Genomic DNA, 21098 nt, shown 5'->3' with positions numbered 1-21098 from the left:
TGTCATGCCCAAATAATGGTTTTGGAGAACCTGGCATGTACAAGAATTTATATATTCCTACTTGTTCTCCTAGCATGTATTTAATTGGCCCAAAAAAACATAATCTTCTCTTGCCAGTAGCTCCTACAACTATTACACAAATCACCTACGGGTAATAATTCTTGATGTAGCACAGATAAGAGGCACCCATATCAGAAAATAAACCTCTTGACCCTGCTTCCCCAGCTGCTTTTGGTCCTGGCGGGGTGGAACTCTGCCTGAGCCCTTCCAGCCCCCCCCCCCTTACCTCTTCTTCTAGGTAAGGGACATCTCTGTTACACCTTGCTCAACTTCACCTTCCTCAGCTTGTTTTTCCCAAACCCTTTTCAAACTCACTCCCTCCTCTCCCCAGGCTTCCAGTGCTCACACTGGGATATCAGGATTCCCCACGTCTACAGATGCCGGCTATTCTCACTTCCAACATCCCATCCCTATTCACAACTAATACACCCTTCACATTACAGCGGGAAGCTCTAGCCCCCACTTCTTTCTCCCACTCCAAGTTGTTCTTACAAGCCACAGTAGGGGGGGGTGTGCAGGGATGCGTTCTGGTGCTGGCCCAACTCTAATATCCCAAACTCACTGTTTTCCTTCACCTTTTTGTTTGTTTGTTTTTCCACAGTTCCACTATTTGTACCCTGTATAATCAAAGAATATCAGGATGTTATAATCACAAAATAAACAAGAGAGTTAGGCAAAGCAGACTACAGTAACAAAGGAGAGTAAGTAGGCGGCTTACCCCTATCCTGGGCTCACCCACAAAACACCAGCAGAGCCAATCTCCAGCAGAGCTCCTTCCCCACTGGTAACCAGCTTTTAAATAGGTCTAGGAGGGGTGCAGCCAGGCTCCCCCCCTTCCAGCAGCACGGGTGAATTGCCTTCACCTGTGCTCCTCTGGCTGACTCATGGCTCGCCTCAGGTGCTCAATCAGAGGTTCAGGCCGTGGCTCAGCAGTTCCCATACATCCCCTCAACTGCAGTTCCACATACCGTTAGCAATTGCATTTCCACATACCATTAAAAGTTGCATTTCCACATAATTTCCACATACCATTAAGACAGTTTCTCCCAGTGCCTTCAAATTCCACAAATCGAACAATACAATTCCTCAGTTTCCACAAACACCCAGCACTTGGTCTCATGATTAAGGTACTCAATTATAAAACTGGTCCCATTACTCCATTTACGTTCCTGGTTTCTTATTCAATATTCCCCTGGCTCACCAGCAATGTTTCTCCAGTGAGCCAAAATACAACCCAGGGGTTTTTCTCGTAGCACTTTAGACACCCCTTGTTCCATAACAGCCTCGTACACGACATAACATAACATAACACTTTCATGACATAAACATTTAACAATCACAGAGACAGTGACAGTAATCAGTACAATTTATCCTCAGGATCCTTCCTCTCTCTGCCTCCCTCCAGAGCCCAACCTTCCCCCTGTATTCATGTCCCACACTTGCGTAGCTGCCAATCTCCTTCTCCAATAAACAACATATCAATGATAAACATCATTTCCATCCATGAGTAAAAATTAGGCCCTAGAAATTGATCTAATTGTTCTGCTACACTTATAGGATCCTCAGTTAAGGAATTCTTCTTGAAACTTCTAACTTCTAGTGAAAACAGCAGCATTACCATACCCTATCTCCCTTTGACATAAGAAGACTGCCCTAAGAGGATAAAGTGAAGTGTTAGTAAGGTTAGCATTAGAGAAAGGAAAACTCTCCAGGTCCCATTCGCGTTACTCCAACTCCCTCAGTCATCGAGAGCACAGCCTCTCTCCTGGACCTGCACAGACCAGCAGCACCCACTCTCCTCTTCTGGAGAGCTCACTGCCCCTTGCACTGCTTTAGAAATTGAAAAGGGGGGGAAGTTATCTAAGGGATCCATTTGTGATCTTTCTGCTTCTCTTTCCTATTTCCTTTGAACTGGGACTCCTCGCGAGGAACATTTCTTTACTTCTTGCACTCATTAAGCGACCTAAGCCAATTCTGTTTCAGAAAAAGGAGTCTTGCTGTTTACATAGAAATACGAAGTCTGATAGGCCCAATTTTCGTCAGACTCCTATTTTGGTCCAAATAATGGTTTTCCCTGTAGAGGCTCTCTACTGTATACGGTAGTTAAACATCTTTTCCCTGTTCTTTTCCCTAGTTTCGCGATTGCAATGGCGGCATCCCACAAGCAGGAGCACACCTATGGACACAACATGACAGCCTTTAGACCCTGTTTTCTCCCCCTTGCCTCCCTCCTCCCCTGTTTCCCCAATGGCTGAGTACTCCAGGTTCACAATCTTATCAGAAGGTTGACATTTGATATTTACTTGTTCATTTATTTGTTATCTGGTGCCAGTCAGCAGTCATCCTGTTGTTTCCAAGGTGTCTCGGTGCTCTCCTTGTCCTTTTGATATGGTGATTTTCTTTAAAGTCATCGTTAAACAAAGAGCACTGGGGGGATGATGTCTCTTCAGGCGCTTCCTCGGGTAGGCCATCACTTGTTCTCTGGTTTGCTCTCATGCAGGATGTTCTTGCAGTGTATATGACAAAATATACATCTATACACCTATATACAGAGTGTGCGTTCCTGTGAAGGTTCGTCTATAGGATAAGTGATGTAAACTTATCAGAGATCTTCCCCAAGTTAAGTAGAAGGACTCCCAAAAAGAACTATGATAGCGGAGATCATGAAATAAAAATAATATTATCCAATTCTAATGCAGAAACAACATTTGATTCCCACAGATGCCTGCCTTTTACTTCTACATTTATGTCTCTTGGAGAGCCAGCTGTTAAGTTTGTGTGATTGGCAAGTTGACAACCTGAGGTCCTTAGGGCTGATGGCTTTACTTTTTATTCACTTGCTGTTGGTCAGAGGGAGTTACAGACGCAGTCTGACTGTCTGGGCTGTAAGAGGAGAACTAAGTGGAAAGCCCACAAATCTCTCCAGTCAACTGCTTCAAGTTTCAAACCTCATCTGTACTCATATAGCTGGAGCACTGCTGCAGCCAAGCAGAGATGCTTTGAAAAGCTGCTTTTAATGTGTTTGCAGGTAAGTGCTAAGTTGCATGTACTGGTTCAGGTCTTTCCTAGGATGAACTTCCTGTTTTTGGCACAACGTGCTAAATTCAGACTGGCAACAGAAGGGAATGGAATTAGGGTAAACATGCTGTAGTGTACCAGTGTAGAGCTTCTCCAATTCAAATGGCAGGTTTTGGTTGTTTAGCTTTTAATAAAGATGTTAGAAATCCAGTGGGTCTAACTGAAGGCAATATTTCAAAGCATTTGATTGATGTTACTTGGGATGTTAATGTAAAACCAGGGACGGGGTGCTGGAAGTGCTGGTTAGCATATAAATAAAATATTCTGGCTGCTTGCTGACCTGCAGCATTTTTCTGGAGCTGCATGCAGCTTTCATTCTGTCTCTGTGATATTGCTGGGAACAGAGAAATAAGCTACTGCTTGTGGTAGCTGTTTGCTGTGCTATAGAAAAGCAATTACTATTTAGCAAAAGGGAAAAAAAAAAAAAGCATTCTTTGCTATGGTAGCAGCAAAGGAAAGAATAAATTGCTTTTGAATTGTTTGCATTAAAAAAAAAAAAAAGAATTGTAGTGCCATGTTTAGAGCCGTGGCAGATACTTCTGTGTTCTCACTGGCTTTCTTGAATTCAGGAGAAGAGCCATGTTAGGATTTGGTGGATTTTCTGTAATTCAGGCTGCCCATGCTCTGCATACAGCGCCTCCAGTGAAGCAGAACTGAGGCTTGGCTGAAGATTTTTCAGTGAGGACTTGTATGGCTGGGCCTGAAATAGAAGAACCGTGCCGTGGCCTGTTTGCCTATGCAGCTTCGCACGGAAGCCAGGAGGGGACAAACCTTTTGACATCAGCATCTTCTCAGTTTGCATTTGGCTGCAAGCGATGCAGGTTTTGCAGCAAATCAAGGAGAAGACCTGAATTATTCTTGCAGTGCAGCACTGCCTTGTTGCATGTCATTGCTGTCCTGAAGTTGCTGAGATGTTTTGAACTGGAGATGAGACCCAGCCCCTGCCTGCGAACCATTCAGGAGCTGGAAGCTCTCTGAATGTGCTGTCGCACAGTTGGAAGGGTGGTAGGTTTTTTTTTTCCTTTTTTATTGGCAGGGAGCAGGTGAAATAAAACAAGATTAATCAGCTTGGGCAGATTGAATGGCTTGCATGAAGGAGAAGAAAGATCGAGTGCTGCTTTTGCTATAAGGAGGAGCCCTGTGCGATGCTGTCCATCCAGGGTTTCCACAGAGAGAAGATGGATGCTGTTGAAGGTCTGCCTGGGCTAGAAACCATCTCTCATTCACAAGACTGACTAGGAAGGCTGGAGGGCTTGCCAGAGACTTGATATGCAGGCTGTCCTATCCTGGGAGTGGCTGCTCTGCCCTTTCTGCACACTGCTGTGCAATCTGTGGCTCAGCTGCTGTTTCCAGGTTGTAGAAAATGTTGGTTTGGATACCCGCATTGGGAACTGAAAGATGCCAGTGGTAGATTTGTTCTCCTCCGTTGCTGTTGTGTGACAGTGCAGTACTTAAAGCTGACTTTGGTGCCTATGCTTCCATGGTAGCTTAGTGCCTGAGCTGCAGGCCATGAGGCCTCCCCTCAACCTCTGGGCTGAGCAAACCCAGGGCCCTCAGCCATCTGTGTTCTTCAATATGCTTAAATGCCTTTAGGTTAGAGCAGCTTATTCTCCAACTCGCTTGCATTTTCCAAGTAAGCCCCTAAGACCCATGTACCTTCCTGGTGAAGTGATAAGTGTGCTGCTGCTGCTTTCTCCTGAGCACTCAAAAAGCGCTGTGTGAAGGGCGTTTATTTCTTGAAATAGCTTTTCTGCAGGGCAAAAGCAGTTTAATTTAGGTAAATTACTCACTAGGTATTTAGCAGATAATTTTACCGTGTCTGTACTGCAGTCCGTTGTCTCCGATTTATCCCTGGAAGCAAAGCTGTTTGTTGATGGATTGAGGCTTTGTCCTGGTTGCATTTTAAGTAGACATCTCCCTGGTGATGAGGTGTAAATGTCACATTACCTATTAGCATTTGGCAGAGAGCACCAGAGCAAAGGAAAGGATGCTCATTCAGTCTTCTACGGAGAAAAAGAGGAAATTAAAATCATCCCTTTGCTCTGATGGAGTTACTCGGTGTGTTCTTCAGCAGTATCCTGATTCCAGCTCACATGTGGGTCTTGTAACCCAGGTGTGGGAGAACCCCAGTTTTGATGTCTTCTTGTTGTGCCTGCAGGGGTTCAGAGCTGGCTCTGGTGCTGTTCTGCACCACTGGTTTTTCTGTAGGGCTGAAATCTGGGCCTGTGTGAAGGTCCCCAGTGTGGGCAGGCACTGTGCTGGTGTCACTGCCTGTGCCCTCTGCATCCTGCTGCTCCTGTTGCTGTCTGTGGGTGGAGATGGGTCACCCCGAGGCTTTGGTTCCCTTGGTGTTCCTCTGTTCTGTACCTTTTCCATCATCAGGCATTTTCTGTTTCCATTTTCCCCGATACTTCAGGAAACTGGACTTGAGGTATGGAAAGCCTTTGGCTTTTTTCAAGTCTTCATTGTCAGGTTTTCCATGGAAAGTATTACAATCCTTTGGGTGTTTCACTGTGTGCTTACCGCAGCCAGAGTTGCTCCTCACGTCTTAAAATGTTTGGTTCCCCTTTTGGAGATGGCTGTTTCTTCACCTTGTCAGAAAAGGTGCATCCTCCTGAATGGCTGATGCCTACACAGTTCCCAGGCAAGAGGAGATGGGCAGGTGCTTAGGGGAGGCAGTAGTATGGTGGGTGCTGACTTTGGAAATGTAAGATAGCCCGTTCCCAGAGACCATACCAAAAAGTTCAAGGGAGGGCTGGGAGGAGATTTTCTCCTTTTGCTCAGTGTAGGGGTGCAAAAACTGTTGAGATCTGAAGTGTTTTGGCTGTACGCTCATTTCTTGGAAAAAATATTTTTAAAAGAGCTCCCCATGCCCTCTATGTGATTGTTGCAAGTAGCTGACTGTGTTCAAACCTTACTGGCACTGCTATGGAAAAAGTTCAGCATGTCACCTCCTGAACAGCCCAGTGGGAAATAATAATTTCAGACCTGCTGGAAGAATTGATCTCTGCCTTTGGCTGCTGGCAAGAGCTGCTGATAGCAGTGCTGATTGTTCACTGATGTGCAGCGTGGTTCCTGCTCAGGACTCAGCTGGAGAGCAAAGGAGTCCTGTTGCCTGAAGGGTGTGAATACATTTTAGTTCTGGACTGCATGCAATCACAATTGAATCATAATTGTTTCTGCCCATAGCACGTCAATTAAGCAAACCATGGCAAGTGCAGCGTTGTGCATGCACGCCACACACATTTCTGTATGTACCATCTGAGATGGTAAAGAGTATTTTGAAAAAAGTTGCTTTACTTCTACTCTGTGATCTGTTGATACCATGTATGTTTTTCTTAAAGCAGCTTACTCCTCTCAATCTGAATACTCTGGAGAAAAGAGAAGTGAAGTATTGGGAAATTGGACTCACAGAGAGTAAAAGCCACAGAGCAGAAATCTCATCATGTTTTATAACTTAGAAGGATTTCCTTTCCAGGTCATTGGGAGGTACGAGCCCTTCTAGCTGAGCAAGGCAGGACTCTGCTCCAGTCTGCACAGATGCTGTGTAACATTAGCAGTTGAGTATTAGGCAATCTCATTACAAATAGTTCTTCAAAATACTTGAAGTCTTAACTGGAAAAAAAAAAAAACCAAACCATGCTGATAGTGCTTAAAGTGGTGCACACAGCCAGGCTTCTATTTGCAGACAGACGTGTGATGTGCTTTTCTAGAGATGTTGTAATCTGTAAAATCAGCAGAAAAAATGTCTGTTACAGTGTGTTGTAGAGGGAAGTTTCTGTTCCGTGTCTCTAGGGTGACTTATCAGCTGATGGTTTGGTAGTTTCTGCTTCTCTCAACCAGCTGAGGCTCTGTAAACTCCTTCAAGTTTCTTTTGTTTAAAGAATAAGTGAATTGGTTTTTGAATTCGCCAAGCACACGGATCGTTATGATGACTGCTTTGTAAATTCCTGCTGCACTAAGGCCTTTCTTTTCTCCTCCTCTTCCACAGGCGGCATGGGTTCTGGTTCCGATTGCGGAGGCTGATCATCTGGCTGCTGGGAGTGTACATAGCCATTCCATTCCTAGTAAAACTTTGCCCTGCTATTCAGGCGAAGCTGGTCTTCCTAAACTTTGGTAAGTGACTCAGTCTTTTGAAGAGAGGTGAAGGGTGAAAGCAAGGAGTGTCATCATTTTTCATTTTTCTGCTCTGACTTCCCACTCTGCAAGCTTACGGCTTGTGAAAGATGTGAGCCTTTGCAGACTATAAGTTCTCTGGACTATGAGTTGGAGAGCATTCTCTGTGGCCTTAGCGGTCTCCAATCGTGCAGTGGGTCTGGAGAGCAAACCTGACTCCCAGAGAAGCTCAGGTAACCACAGGATGGAAAATGATGGAGAATTACTGAATGAAGGATGCTTCTTTGCAATCTAAATTTTTGTTTTAAAACTTGCGTGTGATTTGTAATGAAGCTTGAAAAATTTCCTCCTCTGATCACAAAAACTCTGGCTGGGAGGATCAAGTACAGGGATCATGGAATGCCTTGGGTTGGAAGGGATTTTAAAGCTCAATCATCCCCAACCCCTGCCATGGGCTGGCTGCCCAGGGCCCATTCAACCTGGCCTTGGCATCTCCAGGCATGGGGCACCACAGCTCTCTGGGCAGCACTGCCAGGGCCTCACTGCCCTCTAGGTAAGAAATTTCCCCCTAACATCTTAATCAAAATCTCCCCTTTTAGTTTAAAGCCATTCCCTCTTGTTCTATCATTATCTACCTGTATAAAAAGCTGGTTTGCCTCCTGTAAATATGTTGCTTTTATGTATTGACATATTGCTTTTATATTGCTTTTGTTATTTTGGTTGCATTCTCTCTATGTTCTACCACCTTGGTCCATGGTTGCTATGAATACATGGCAATTATGTGCTGTTCATTGGAGAGTAAGCTAGCAAGCTGCATATCCTCCTCCAAGGCTCAGGAGAGTGTTTGACACTGTTTGCCTTACTCTTACATGACAACAGCAGTGTGGGGTTTGCTATTATAATGCATTATCCAGAGAGGTGGTGGAGTCTCCTATGGAGATATTCAAGACCCATCTGGCTGCCTATCTGTGTGACCTATTGGAGACAACCTCCTTTAGCAGTAGGTTGGACTCAGTGATCTCTTGAGGCCCCTTTCATCGCCTGCAGTTCCGTGATTTTTACAATCCTCTATCTTTTTTTATTATGGAGGAGGAAACCACACGCCATCCTGAAACACATTACCCATTAACTTTGGGATACACCCTTTGTTGCAGGTCAGGTTGCTCCATCAGTAAATTCCATTGCTGCAAACAATAAAAACTTTGCCAAGTCAACAAGTCACTGCACTGATAGAGCAGGAGTGGCTGCTGTGCCTGGAGATTGGCAGAGCAGACTGGGCAGTGGTGGTTCAAGGGAGCTGCATCTCCCCCACCTCTTAGTTTCACTCTGCTCCCTATTTGTTTCTTTTGCACGTGTCATCTTTCATATTTGCGTTTTAGCTGCAACTGTAATTCAGATCATCCTTACACACAAAAAGAGCAAGGGCTTTTTGGCACATTTGTTGAGTGTGTATCACTCTCCTCATACCCCAACACAAGTGCCTTGGTAAAGCTGTTCCATAAGGAAATGAAGGTAAAAGTTAAAACGTTTCATATTCTGTTTTTCCCCCTTTTTTTTTAACATTTTAATTTCTTTTTTCAGTGAGGGTCCCATATTTCATTGACTTGAAAAGACCACAAGATCAGGGTTTAAACCACACCTGTAATTATTACCTTCAGCCAGAGGAGGATGTGACCATTGGAGTCTGGTAAGGAAATGTGTTTTGTGCAGTATGTGTTGTGCAGCTGTAGTCTTTCTTTTGTTCTCAGTACTGCACATCCAGTATTTTTGCTGTGCATGTGACAGCCACTGACTGCTCTGATTTGTGGGTGTTTGTGCTTTTCTTTGCCAAGTGACTGAGTTCATGTCCAGAAGTATGCAAATCTCTGGGGCTTGGTTGAACTCGGATCAGTAATGCATGAAACAGAATTGGACAATGTGTGCTTCCAGGGGAATTTCACAATTTGGAATCATAAAGGGATCACAAATGCTCTGCGTTATTACCAAGATTGTGCCTCCATATCACACCAGCCATAAGGATATAGAAGTCTTGTCATTCAACTGTTGCTCATAGTTTGCTTTGCAAAATAAATGTGGGAGAAGATAGGATCAAAGTGTTCAGAAAAGGAGGAATAATATTTTGTGTATAAAACATATGTAAAGTTTGGAGAGTGGGTGAGGAAGGAATGTGCTGCTTGCTCTCAGCAGAGTAGCTGATAGTGTCAGTGCTTTCCTTACAGAAGATCTTCTGGTCCCAGGTAAGGGCAGTTGATATTAGTTGCTTGTGAACCACGGTCACTCAGATGACAGGTTCTTGGTCTGAAATGGTCTGCTCTCAGTTCTTGTCACACTATTTGGCCAACTCAGGCCAGTTTTCATGTCTGTTCCTCATTATCACTTTCTTTTGTGTTTCAACACCAGCAATTTTGAAGCTATGGAAAAATCCCTGCTAGCTTTGAGCAAAAAGTGCCTGCAGTTTGAATGTGTATCCAAGAGCATTGAGCACCTGAGGGGAAAAAAGTCCAGATGCTGTTCAGGTGTGAAGAGAAAGGTGCCATTTCTTAATACAGCCAGTGTCATTAGAGCTGCAGACTGTAGCATTTAGAGGTTTTAGTTGTGTGCAGGTCCTCTGTACGTGTCTGCTAATGCAGAGGGCTCTCATTGCTTGAGAGTGGCTCACTCACTGTGAGCAAGTAATGGTTCCTTCCCTTTAGCTGAGTTATGCTGAAAGACATTTTCAGCCGTTGGTTTAGTTTCCAAGGCAGGCTAATTAAGTAATGGCTTGTCTCTTCACTTCAACAATTACAATTCCACCTGATAACGTGCTGAATAATTTTAGATTGCAACCTTGAGATTTTGGTTTTCCTTTACGAATATACTGTATTTCTTTACCAGAACAGGACTTCCAGCTTCTGGTGGCAATTCAGTGTCTGTGTGACTTGTCCTGATGCTTATCAAATAGATTTTCAGTAAAGTTTGGAGCCTTGCTTTAGTGCTCCTGTAAGGTGTTTTGTTCAGTACATTTCTGAAACAGAGTCTTCAGCCTGCTTTCATTGTAAGCTCTCAGAATTCCTAGGGCAGAATGCTGGATCCTGCAGCTGTTGGGGCTTTTTCTTCCTCAAAACCTCCATCTGGCTGCCCCCACACAAGTAAATTTTGTAGTGTCTTATGTGCTGGTTTGCCCTCTGAATGTTTTTACATCTGGGAGGAAGGTGTGGTGGATAGTTTGATCTTCCTAGGAGAAAAGGGAGTACTTCAGATACTGTGACAGCTGTAAGCTGGCCCCCCTGGTCAGTGGTTTGGGCTTGTGGACATGCACTCACCTTCAGTGCTTGTATTCCAAAATAATCACCCACTTTGGATGTTTGCCTTTTATTTGGTTTGTTGTTTCTCTTTCAATTCCACCGGTGTTGAATTCTTTCTAACAGGCTGCCCATTGATATTCTCTATGGAACAGCTGTGAGTTAAATTCCTGGCTCTTCTAGATGGTGGCTTTTCCAGCTAAAATGTTACACCTTCAGGAACCCGGTGCTGTAAAGAAAACACATGATTTTCTCAGCAAACCTTGAACACCTCTTTGTCCTCCGCTCGCCTTACTCAGCTGTGCCTCTTGCTCATGGAATGTTCTTTCCAAAGTCAGCTGACTTTGGTGATTGTTCTGCATATCTACTGGCCTGCCTGTGAATCTTGTTCATGATGTATTTAGTCTGTTAATTGAAGTAATCAAATGCCATAAAAGCTGAGGGACTGAGATTCTTTCTCTGGAACGGCAGGATGTGCAGTAAATGTACTTTGAATTTGGTGGCTTGCACAGCCTCGAGTTTTGAAAGCAGCACAGATGGAGATGAAAATGCAGAAATAACCCCAGTGATGATCCTGTTACAGTTTGTTTGAAAGATACTTTTAGAAGTGTTTAACGTGCTTTTGGCTGAGCGTGACAGTTGTATGGAAAATGTGTGAGCAGTGCAACTCTGCATGAATGAAACCATCAGAAGAGCTGGTGGTTGAGTTGCAGAGACTGATTAGCAATAGGGGATGTATTTTTTTCCTTCTGGATGCAGGCATACGGTCCCTGCAGCCTTATGGAAGAATGCCAGAGGGAAGGACCAGCTGTGGTTTGAAGATGCTTTGGGTTCCAGCCATCCTGTGATCCTTTACTTGCACGGCAATGCGGGAACAAGGTGAGACACAAAACAGCAGTGACTTCTTGTGGGTGGCCTCCCTGCCTTGTCACAGCATCAACACATGATCTAAAAACAGCTCAGTGCTTTTCTTTTATTGCATTATCAGAGATAGGTGATACTGTAGTTATTTTGTATCTCGTGTCTGCCAGAAGCCAGGAGGCTGTGACATGTAGTAGATCAAGCAGGGAGAAATACTTACTGTCACTCTAATGGTTTCTTAATTGAGGTATGAGATAGAATTGAGATAGAATGATAGAATAGAATGAGATAGAATTGAGATAGAATGTGAGATAGAAATTTCTGTGTATGTGCTTTAAGTGCATTAAATAAGCTTTCCAGTTCCTTTCTTGAGCTTATTGTAATGCATTTTGAGGAAGGAAAATCAGATGGAAAGAGGAAGGTAAAGTGCTGGTCTTGTTTCATTGTTGCATACATAGAGGATATTGGTCTGGAACGTGTTTAGAATTTGCAGTTTTATAGTTGACCACAGATATCAGCCATGGTCAGGTTGTCTATCCTATGTCTCTTGGTGCTAAAAGCACAGTAGGAAACTTGCTGGATGATTCTTAGTACCATGTTTTTCCTGCCCCATATCTGTATGATGCAGAGCTTCAGTTCAGTTATTAGTACACAACTATCTGCTTTATTAACATACAGTTTTCAAAGAGTATGGGCCCCTTTTGGAGTTCTGAGTGCGTGTTCTTGTGGTGTTGATGTGTGCTTGTAGGTGCTCTGCAAAGGGGAAGCATTACAGAAATACAATTCTGCTTTAACTGTGGTGGTTGTGAAGACTTGCTGGCCCTTACATTGCAGGAACTTTGTCCTCCTTCCCCTAAGATCTTAGGTCAGCAGCAATCCTTCTTCGTGTAAGGCAAAGTATGGAAATTGCATGCTGTGAGTGGGAAATGCGTGTGCAGATGGGACTTTAGAAACTGACCTTGTCTCCTTGTGCTGATGTATTAAAAGTTTAATCAAATTGTTGCCTCATTTTTCAAATTCTGCTTAGCTTGTTTCCTTGTGTGGAAGCAAATGATACTAATGGAAGCTGTTCTGCAGCGTAATGGTGGTAATTGAGGACCAGTATCTCTGTTATGTATGTGCCTATTGATTAGATTTACTTCTTGGCTCCCCAGGTGTTAGTGAGATAAAGTGCTGAGCTATGGACTGGTTCTTTATTTCACATTTAGCTTTACTATGTGCTGGAGGAAGCTGGAGTTGTATCAGCTTTGCCATTCCTGCTTTAATACATATCACTCTTGCAAAATGGCTGCTTTATTGATGCAGGCTGCATTAACCGTAAGTAAAAGGGCACTGCCTCTGCTTTCTGCTTTGGCTGAGTGCTCTGGAGCTGAGGCAGAGCTGTTTGGTTTACCTGATGCCCTTAAAGAAATGCCTGCATTGCACTTTGAGGAGGGTGTGGGTGTGCACGTATGGGTGGCTTCTCAGGCAAATACCTCAATACCTCTTCCTCAGAGTGGTTTGGTTCAAGCTGGCCTACAAGCAACCCCTTGCATTTTGCCCTGTTTCTGCTGTGTTGGGTATTTTGTAGCACAGTTGGAGCTGACAGCTTGTAGCTGGCAAGTGTGTGTGTTCTCAAGGGAGTTCTGGAAAGTGGCATTGTGGCACTGATTCAGAGCCTGCACTGACCAAAACCCTCACAGCAGGGATGTTTTAGACTCCTCATATGAGTGCAGGTGCAAATCTGCTCTTCCAGCACTACTAGACCAATGTTTGTAGATGTATTTTAGTGCACCTAAAGGCACATTCACTCTCCTTTCCTTTTTAGCATCTAGATTTCAATTTACAAAAAAACCTAAACGCATTAAAGCTGATTCTTCCCACGAACTTGTTCCCAATGTTCAGCTCTGGTTTCTCTTGTGCACCTGTCCTTTCTGTCACTGTGCTTGGAGCCAGGTGAGAAGATCCAAGGCCCAGCTTGCTTGACGTGGTGAGGTCTGCTGAGATCAGGGCGTACTGCTGGGTCAAGGCCAGGGGCAGGTTGGAGGGTTGAGAAGTTCATCTTTCTGTGCCATCAGAAGAGATTTAAAGGGAGAAGGCTAAGTCCTGCATAGCTCAAGAAAGCCTTGGTGTCTTCTGGAAGGCCTTTACAAAGCAGTTATAGTGCTTCTTCTGCTGATTGTGTCTAGCTGAAGTCCTGAGACAATGGGAAAAATCTGTCTCTGGAAGCCTAAACGCTGACTTCTTTCTTTTTTGAATTCTTCTACATGAATCGCTTTTGCCAGAGGAGGGGATCACCGTGTGGAGCTTTATAAGGTAAGTGGCTGCACGTTGTCCAAGTGATTGTGTGAGCACAGTGAGACGTGCGCAGGCATGGAGGCTGCTCACTGCAGCCCACTGCCAACAGGCAGATAGCCGAGGGCTCCCAGTCTCTAGACATGAAGTGCACAAGGGGTCTGTAAGCACTGAGCGCTCCTCTCCACGTTAAAGATACTTCAGAGATCTTTTACCTGCTGCTACCTGTCAGCTCCAACCGAGCTTTGCCTATAATACTTTCACAACACAATTTACAGGAAAAATAAAAGCTTTGTTTAATCACAGCCGTGATTTGATTGACTGTAGCAGTATTCTGACTTCAGGTACCGTGTAAGAGCGTTCTTTCATATGTTAGCAGTCTCTGTATGCCCACCATTATGCTACCACATCTCTCCAAATGAAGGGAAGGTGCACAAGGTTTGAGGCCGGCTCATATTCCTCACGCTCTTCAAACCTTTCAAGGTGACTTTTGGTCTTGTAAATGCTGAAATGCTGGGCTGAGCCAGCATAAACTTCCCTGTTGGTTGGGCTCTGGGAGCTCGAGCTCGCCCAGTCACACAGCCACTTGTTGCAATGAAGTGTTTTTCAGATTGCCAGCGCACACGTTTTGCTTATGAGTTGTCAATCAGAGACCAGTTCAGCCCGCGTTTCCCCTTTTCCCATGGCACAGTTCATCTGTGTTACCATCTCAAGTGTTGCCTAGCACAGTGTTGCCTTGTGAGAACAGGGAACTTCAGTTGCTTTGGGTCTTAGCTTAATGACTTCTGCAGTCATTTTCTCGCACACAATGCCTTGGTCTGATACAAAGTGTTTCTGAAAGCTGTAACTATTTTTGCTAGTTTATTTGGAAAGGATTGAGTTTATGTTCTCCAGATGAATGTAGCTCTCATTTCTTTCTCTTTAATTGGCATCAGCATTGGCATTTGTGAAGATTTATTGCAGTGCTTCTCCTTATGCAAGATCCCTTGCAGTAAACTCTTTTTAATTTGGGTCGCTTGGAAAATGCCATTCAGCCTCATGGAAACAGGTGATGTTTCTTCTAAGATAAAAGTGCCTGGAGGATGGCACACGATGACAGCTGAGAAGGCTGTCGTGTAGGTGATCTGCTTGGTTGTTTTTGGGAATCAGCCTGTGCTGCTAAGCACAAGTTAACAAGTTTGAATAGCATAAACGAAGCAGCTGGACTGTTGCACAGCAAAACCTGGCAGTTGTTGCAGAGGAAGCAGTCTGAGCATGCTTGTAGATCTTAAAGGCAGAGCTGCTACAGGGGGACCTACATCTCAGAAAGCCTGGTGTGAGCTTCAGGAGACCAATGGAGTAAAGCCACGAACTATCGCTGTTTCAAAGTCCTGTGCCTGCCACATCACAGAGCCAAAGTAACCCCTCTGCCTTATTGGGCTGATGGCGTTGTAAATTAGATCCCTGTATCCCTGCATCCTTGGCCTGAGGCAGGGGCATGGCTGCTGTGACTGTTTCTGTGATGAGTTTGTGTTTCTCTTCTTTCCAGGTCCTCAGCTCCCTTGGGTACCACGTGGTCACATTTGATTATCGAGGTATGTGGGCACCTGTTACTATATGAAACACTTCTGGCCGTCTCTTTCTTAAGCAGCAAAGTAGTTGCTGCTTATTTATTTGTTTTAATCTCATGGGAACTCATTTTATAAAGGCTTACTGCCAGCTAATTAGGTGTGGTTACTGTGTGTTTTTTTTTCTCCAGGGATATACAGAGAGCTTCCAGAAATGCACAGCTTTGAGTTCTTCCCTCACCCCCCTTCCCCCTTTTTTTTTTTCCTCCTGAGAAGATCTGCCAGAAACAATTCATCTTTTCTATTCCTGTTGTATCAGAGGGTCCCCATTCTGTAACCATTGTGAGAAGAGGCAGTGATCTCATTCCCTGCTTGGCATGTGAAACCTCTGTGTGCATTACACAGAAAATGAGTGCAACTGGATTGCTAGGCAGCAGCTTTGGCGGAGCCTCAGGCCCTGCTTCCTGATGTCCAGCTTGGGACTCTGGCTCCTGTCTGTCCTTGTGCACAGGGCTCTTTGATTTGGAGAGCAGAGGAGCTCTCTAAAGGGCGATAAAATGCACAAGAATTAAAGCATACTCAAGATTGCAGTAAAAAAACCCCTGTTTTTCCTCCACAAATGCTGATACCTTTGATAAAAGACCTTTTTAATATTCTGTATGCTGTCACAGAGACCCCACATTCGTTTTTGCAAAGCTGAGGTGTGTGGTAGCTCACTGCTCAGCATCTTCAGCAGAACCTGTGACCATTTTGCATCTCTGTGCCACCAGCAGTCAAGCATCTGCTGCTGTTTGCCTTCTTAGTGTCGAGACCATGGCAGCACTAGTGAGTGGTAAAGAAATTTCCCCATCACAGTTTTATCAAGACATCTGAGAGAGGTGTATTAGGAGCTTGTCCTGTTTTTCCATCCTCCTGGCAGCTGCTTCCCTGGCTGCTTATTAGGTATCAAAAGGGATGTGGCACGTTTCCTGCTCAGCAGAGGATTTGTAGATGTGCTGTAATAGGGACAGAGCCAAGGCTATCAGGAGAGTGGAAAATTGCTGCAGGGCATTGATTGAACAGCATGGACGAGCTGACGTTGTAGCAGCTTTGTGAAACATGCCTGTGTTTAGATCATAAGGATCCAGTTCTTTACCAGAGATTGCACTTCCAAGCTGGTTATGTGCAAAGGTAGCTAAGGTTTGGGAGCTGGGTTATACTGATGGGGAGCTGCAAGAACACAGCGTGGCACTGTCTGAGATCCAGCTCTTGATTTTGTTATTGACCAAGCTGTTAAGAACTGCATGGCAGCCAGCAGTTACAGCAATTACTTTCTCTCAGTGACTGCTGATCAGTCAGGGCTTTTAACCCAAATTGTAGAGGAGCACAGTGAGCTAAGCAGAATCTGTCCGTGTCGCACACCTTTGCAGGTGGGCTGTGTGGGAAGAGCTGGCTGGCTTTGTGGTGCCATTCATGCCTTTCTGAACAGGGACACCTTGTGTTTCAGGCTGGGGTGATTCAGTAGGCAGCCCGTCGGAGAGGGGAATGACCTACGATGCCCTTCATGTCTTTGACTGGATAAAAGCAAGAAGTGGAGACAACCCTGTCTATATATGGGGGCACTCCTTGGGCACAGGGTAAGCATCTAATCGCAGTGGGACTTAGCATCTTCTGAAAAACAGTAACACTGACCTTGGCTGAAGGTGCTGTTTGCCATAATCCCTAGGCTGGCTTGGCTTGGAGTCTGAGGCGTAATTGCTACAGAGGAGCTTCCTCTGTTCACTCTGCAGAGTGAGAAGGGCTACAGCAAATGACTGTGCAGGAATTGATCTTGAACTTTCATTGCCCAGAGGGAGTCTGGAAAGCAGACACTTAGATAAGATTCTGTTTGATTATGGGGAAAGAGAGTGGGACAGCACTGATGTCTTCCTGTGGTAAACCTCTGTTTGCATTTGTCTTTCAAAGCAAAACACTTATTTGACATTCTGAAAGACCAGCACGTGTGCATGCTATTTTCTCTTACAACATGTTCTCTCCTATCCTATTACAAACGTACTGTTTGTAATCAATGTTTGTGTAGATGCCTGCATGGTTACACTGCTGCTCATCTGCAATATTGACATGGTTGTACCTGGCATAGGGAAGTATGAACAGTGAGAAGTCTGCAACCCAAAATGCCTCTCCATGCATGTTAAGCTGCCTTTCCTGCTTCCTCAGTTTCCTCTGCTGATCATCCTCTGGAGGCTGATGATGTTCAGTAGGAACCATGGACTGTTGACCCCTTGATTTTGTGAGGAACAGGAGGCAAACACGAGAGTTACTTTAGGCTGTGTCCAGATGAAATCATTTGAGGCTGCTTTGGAAATATCTCCATCCCACAGGGTTGCATGGAGGAGACCTTGCAGCTTTGATCCAGCTGTAACTCATTGCATTGTCACCTTGGGAGCTACTTCGTACACCTCTGCCCACATTGCTGCCTCCCCCTCTTCCCTGCACGTCCCATACAGTCTGTAGGTCAGAGCCTGGTGCTTTGCGAAGGGTCTGTGCCAGATTAACACTCACTGTTCTTCTTTCCAGGGTCGCAACAAACCTCGTGAGGCGCCTTTGTGAGAGAGGTAAGTCTGGTGGGCTCTTCAGCTGGACCAGGTGCTGCCCATGGCACAGGTTTTGGCTGCTGCACTTCAGCACATTGCCTTTGGCTTTTCAGAAACACCCCCTGAAGCCCTGATCCTGGAATCTCCGTTCACCAACATACGGGAGGAGGCACGAAGTCATCCCTTTTCTGTGGCAAGTACACAGTGCTTCTCACAACAGTGGTGTGTAATTGTGTGCCTAGAAGTTAGCCTTCCAAAGTGACGTAGCTGACTGCTCGCTCCGTGGGGCAGCAGGGATGGTTACTCCTGGCTCTTGTAAAGGCTCGTGCTTAAGGCAGCTCCTAAGAAGACCAGTGCAATAAGCACCACCAGTCATCTGTGGAGTCTGGTAGAAGAAAATAAACTGGGATCAGACAGAGAAGTAAATGCAGGGAGGGGGAGAATCAGCTTTACCTTCAGCAATGGACAGCCCCCCCTGTGCTGAATGTTCTCTGTTGTGAGAGGACAGTCTGTGGGCTGTGAGCAAAGCGATGGCAATGCTGAGCTTCCCTGGCCACAGCCCTTGCAGTGCAGCCCCTTTAACTTGCCCAGATCCCCATGTGAGCTCAGCCTGATGTGGCCATCTCTCCCACCCAGCCTGGCTGCAAGCAGGCTCAGAACTGAGCAGACATGCAGGGTGGGTGTTGGATGTGGCTGGGCTGGTGATGAAAGCTCCCTTGCAGGAAGACTCTCCAGCAGCAGCTCGATGCCTTGTGTCCCTGACCATGCGAGCACCCAGAGAGCTGGCTCCTGAGCAGACTAATAAGACAAGCCTGAAACAGGAGGGAGAAAATGGTGCTATTAGAAACATGCTCTTATTGCTGAGAACACAGCCAACAGCGGAGATGTTACAGGGATGGCAGTGGCATGCTCTGTTACTGTCTGTATGGCTGCTGCCTCCCACTAATGCAAACTTTCCCTTTCAGATATACAGATACTTCCCAGGGTTTGACTGGTTCTTCCTTGACCCCATCACGACAAGTGGAATTAAATTTGCAAATGATGAGAAGTGAGTGCATCTCCTGTTTGCAGGGGTTTCAGCTGATGCTGCAGTGAGCCAGGACAAGCATCAGGGAGCAGACTGCACTCTGCTCTTTTTTTGTCCAAGCATTGTACTTGCTGAAGGGATTTCAGTTGCTCTTCCAGCCATGAATGCACTATGGAGCTTTCTTTTTAATTGGTCTTAATGAGGAGAGATGCAAAAAAGAGCACAGAGACTACCCAGGGACATGCTGATTTGATCCTTGTGATTTATGCTTTTCAAGAGCACATTAAGCAGTAGTATCAGAACATTAAAGGTTTGAGATGCTTTCTCTGATGTGCATTTGCATCAGCCATCCTTTGCATAGTAATTTCTGCTTTCACTGAGCCTTTCATTTAAGAGCCTGAGCATTTAGGAGTTGGGTTTCCAGTACTGAAACCAACCAGACCTTGGGAATGGTGCTTTGCAGAGGGGAGAGCCGCTTTGGTCTGAGCAGCAAATACCTTATCCAAGGTTGCTTTTTACTGGTAAGCTTTCTGTAGATTACATTAATGGTGCCCATATAACAGCACTGTCAAGATTTGAACTGAGGATAATGACCCACAGAACACATTTGCCACCGCAGTTTCCTTGCAGATCCAAGTGTGTTGGTGTTAAAGGGTGCCAGGAGCCTGCTGAGGGTCAGCCCGTGCTTCCTAGCACTGTGCTGTACTGAAGCCTTGCAGGTGGTCGCATGCTCTATTTTTAACTGACTTTGTCTGACAGCAGCAGGGGGCTCTTTGTGGTAGAAGGGTAGGGAAGAAAATGTCCAGTCTGCTTGCTTCTGATTGCCTGAGCTCTTGTGACGCTGTCATCTGCTTTACAGTGTGAAGTACATTTCCTGCTCCCTGCTCATCCTTCATGCTGAGGATGACCCGGTGGTACCGTTTCATCTGGGAAAGAAGGTATGTGTGTGGTGATCCTGTGGAAGGGACCAGTGTGGACAGAATGACACAGAGGAGCTCGTATAGCCAGGCAGGCAGGATGGGCACAGAAATATATAGCCTGCAGGTTTTGTGGTGCTGGAGGTGGTAAATCAATAGCGAAGCCACGCTAGGACTGGCAGAGCTGGTCAAGCCAGGGCCTGTAATGGAACCCTGAAGAGGTGGCTGCCTTGGGGTGGATGGCAGCTTTAGGCCGACACGTGTCCCTGACCTGCTTCCCCTTGGGCTCAGCTTTACAACATTGCTGCGACGTCGCGGAGTTTCCGAGACTACAAGGTGCAGTTTGTCCCGTTCCACACAGACCTCGGCTACCGGCACAAGTACATCTACAGGAGCCCAGAGCTACCTCGAATACTGCGGTAACTGCCCGGCCTGCGGGGTCTCTTCTGGCAGTGGGGGGGAGGGCAGAGGTGCCTTGGGCTCTGGATCGGCGCTGGGATGCGCGCCCTGTGAGGGATGCACAGCAGGTGCTCGCGTTGGGCAGCTCTTATGAAAGCCCTTCTGTCCTCCAGAGTGGCTGAGATGCTGGTGCTGGCTAAGCACAGAGTTCTCAATCTCTCTGCAGAATAAGTTAAAACTCCCTGTGGGAGGGGAACCACAGAAAGCTGAGAGTTCTCTCCCGTGTCTTATCTCTGCTGCAGGGGCTGTTTGCTGAGCAAACATTCACCTCTCCTAGTGGGAGCCACTGATGTGTGAAAGCAAAGCTCGCTGCTGTTTTCTGTAGCTGCGAGTGCTTGAGCCCTAGTATACGTCAGGGAAATGGAAGATCTGTGGGCTGCAGCATCCCCCAGAGTGAAGGAGAGCTGAGAGTCACTGCTGTGTTGTTTCTTTTCCTAGGGAATTCCTGGGAATACCTGAACAAGAGCATCATCACTGAAGAATGGCTGCTTGGCAGCGCAGAGGTTTCCTTTCTTTTCTTCCTCTCTCCTCATTTTCCTCCCCTCTCCCTGTGGGCCAGTCTGCCATCCTTCCATCCCTGGCAATAGAGGAGATCAGGAGTTCCCACTCTGGTCCTGATGCGTACCCTTGGCAGCTCCAGCTCCTGACATCAGCACCTGTGATGGTAGGAGGAGGATGGGGTTGGCTTCCTTTTTTGACGTGGACGGAGGGGCGACGACAACCCAGGAGCTGGTACCAAACAGTGAACAAGTAAGCACAACAGAGCCTGGCCAATCCAGAGTGGTACTGCTGAGGACAGACATACCTTGGATGTGTGTCGTGACCAAGGGTGTTTCTTTCACTTTCAAACACTGCTGCTGGTTTTCGGATCACGTAGAGACTTTTTTTGTTGGCAAATGGCTTTT

General features: G+C 45.8%; 1 protein-coding gene across 1 annotated transcript in view; it reads left to right on the top strand.

Annotated features, from left to right (window-relative positions):
- ABHD12 (abhydrolase domain containing 12, lysophospholipase) overlaps positions 1-20671 on the top strand; it is a gene marked incomplete at both ends in the record, with an annotated part of 30459 nt that extends 9788 nt beyond the window's left edge. The window contains 12 exons of the mRNA XM_079549943.1: positions 7130-7254; positions 8836-8941; positions 11295-11414; positions 13661-13691; positions 15199-15244; positions 16704-16833; positions 17774-17811; positions 17904-17983; positions 18756-18838; positions 19677-19755; positions 20026-20153; positions 20632-20671. Coding sequence (XP_079406069.1) covers positions 7130-7254; positions 8836-8941; positions 11295-11414; positions 13661-13691; positions 15199-15244; positions 16704-16833; positions 17774-17811; positions 17904-17983; positions 18756-18838; positions 19677-19755; positions 20026-20153; positions 20632-20671 — 1006 coding nt within the window. The remainder of the gene's footprint in view (positions 1-7129; positions 7255-8835; positions 8942-11294; positions 11415-13660; positions 13692-15198; positions 15245-16703; positions 16834-17773; positions 17812-17903; positions 17984-18755; positions 18839-19676; positions 19756-20025; positions 20154-20631) is intronic.
- Between the last annotated feature and the right edge of the window lie 427 nt (positions 20672-21098).

Source organism: Tetrao urogallus (genome assembly GCF_951394365.1).
Source record: "Tetrao urogallus genome assembly, chromosome: 2".
Lineage (NCBI taxonomy): Eukaryota > Metazoa > Chordata > Aves > Galliformes > Phasianidae > Tetrao > Tetrao urogallus.
Note: the sequence above shows the minus strand (reverse complement) of the source record. Positions and strands in the feature narration are given on the sequence as shown.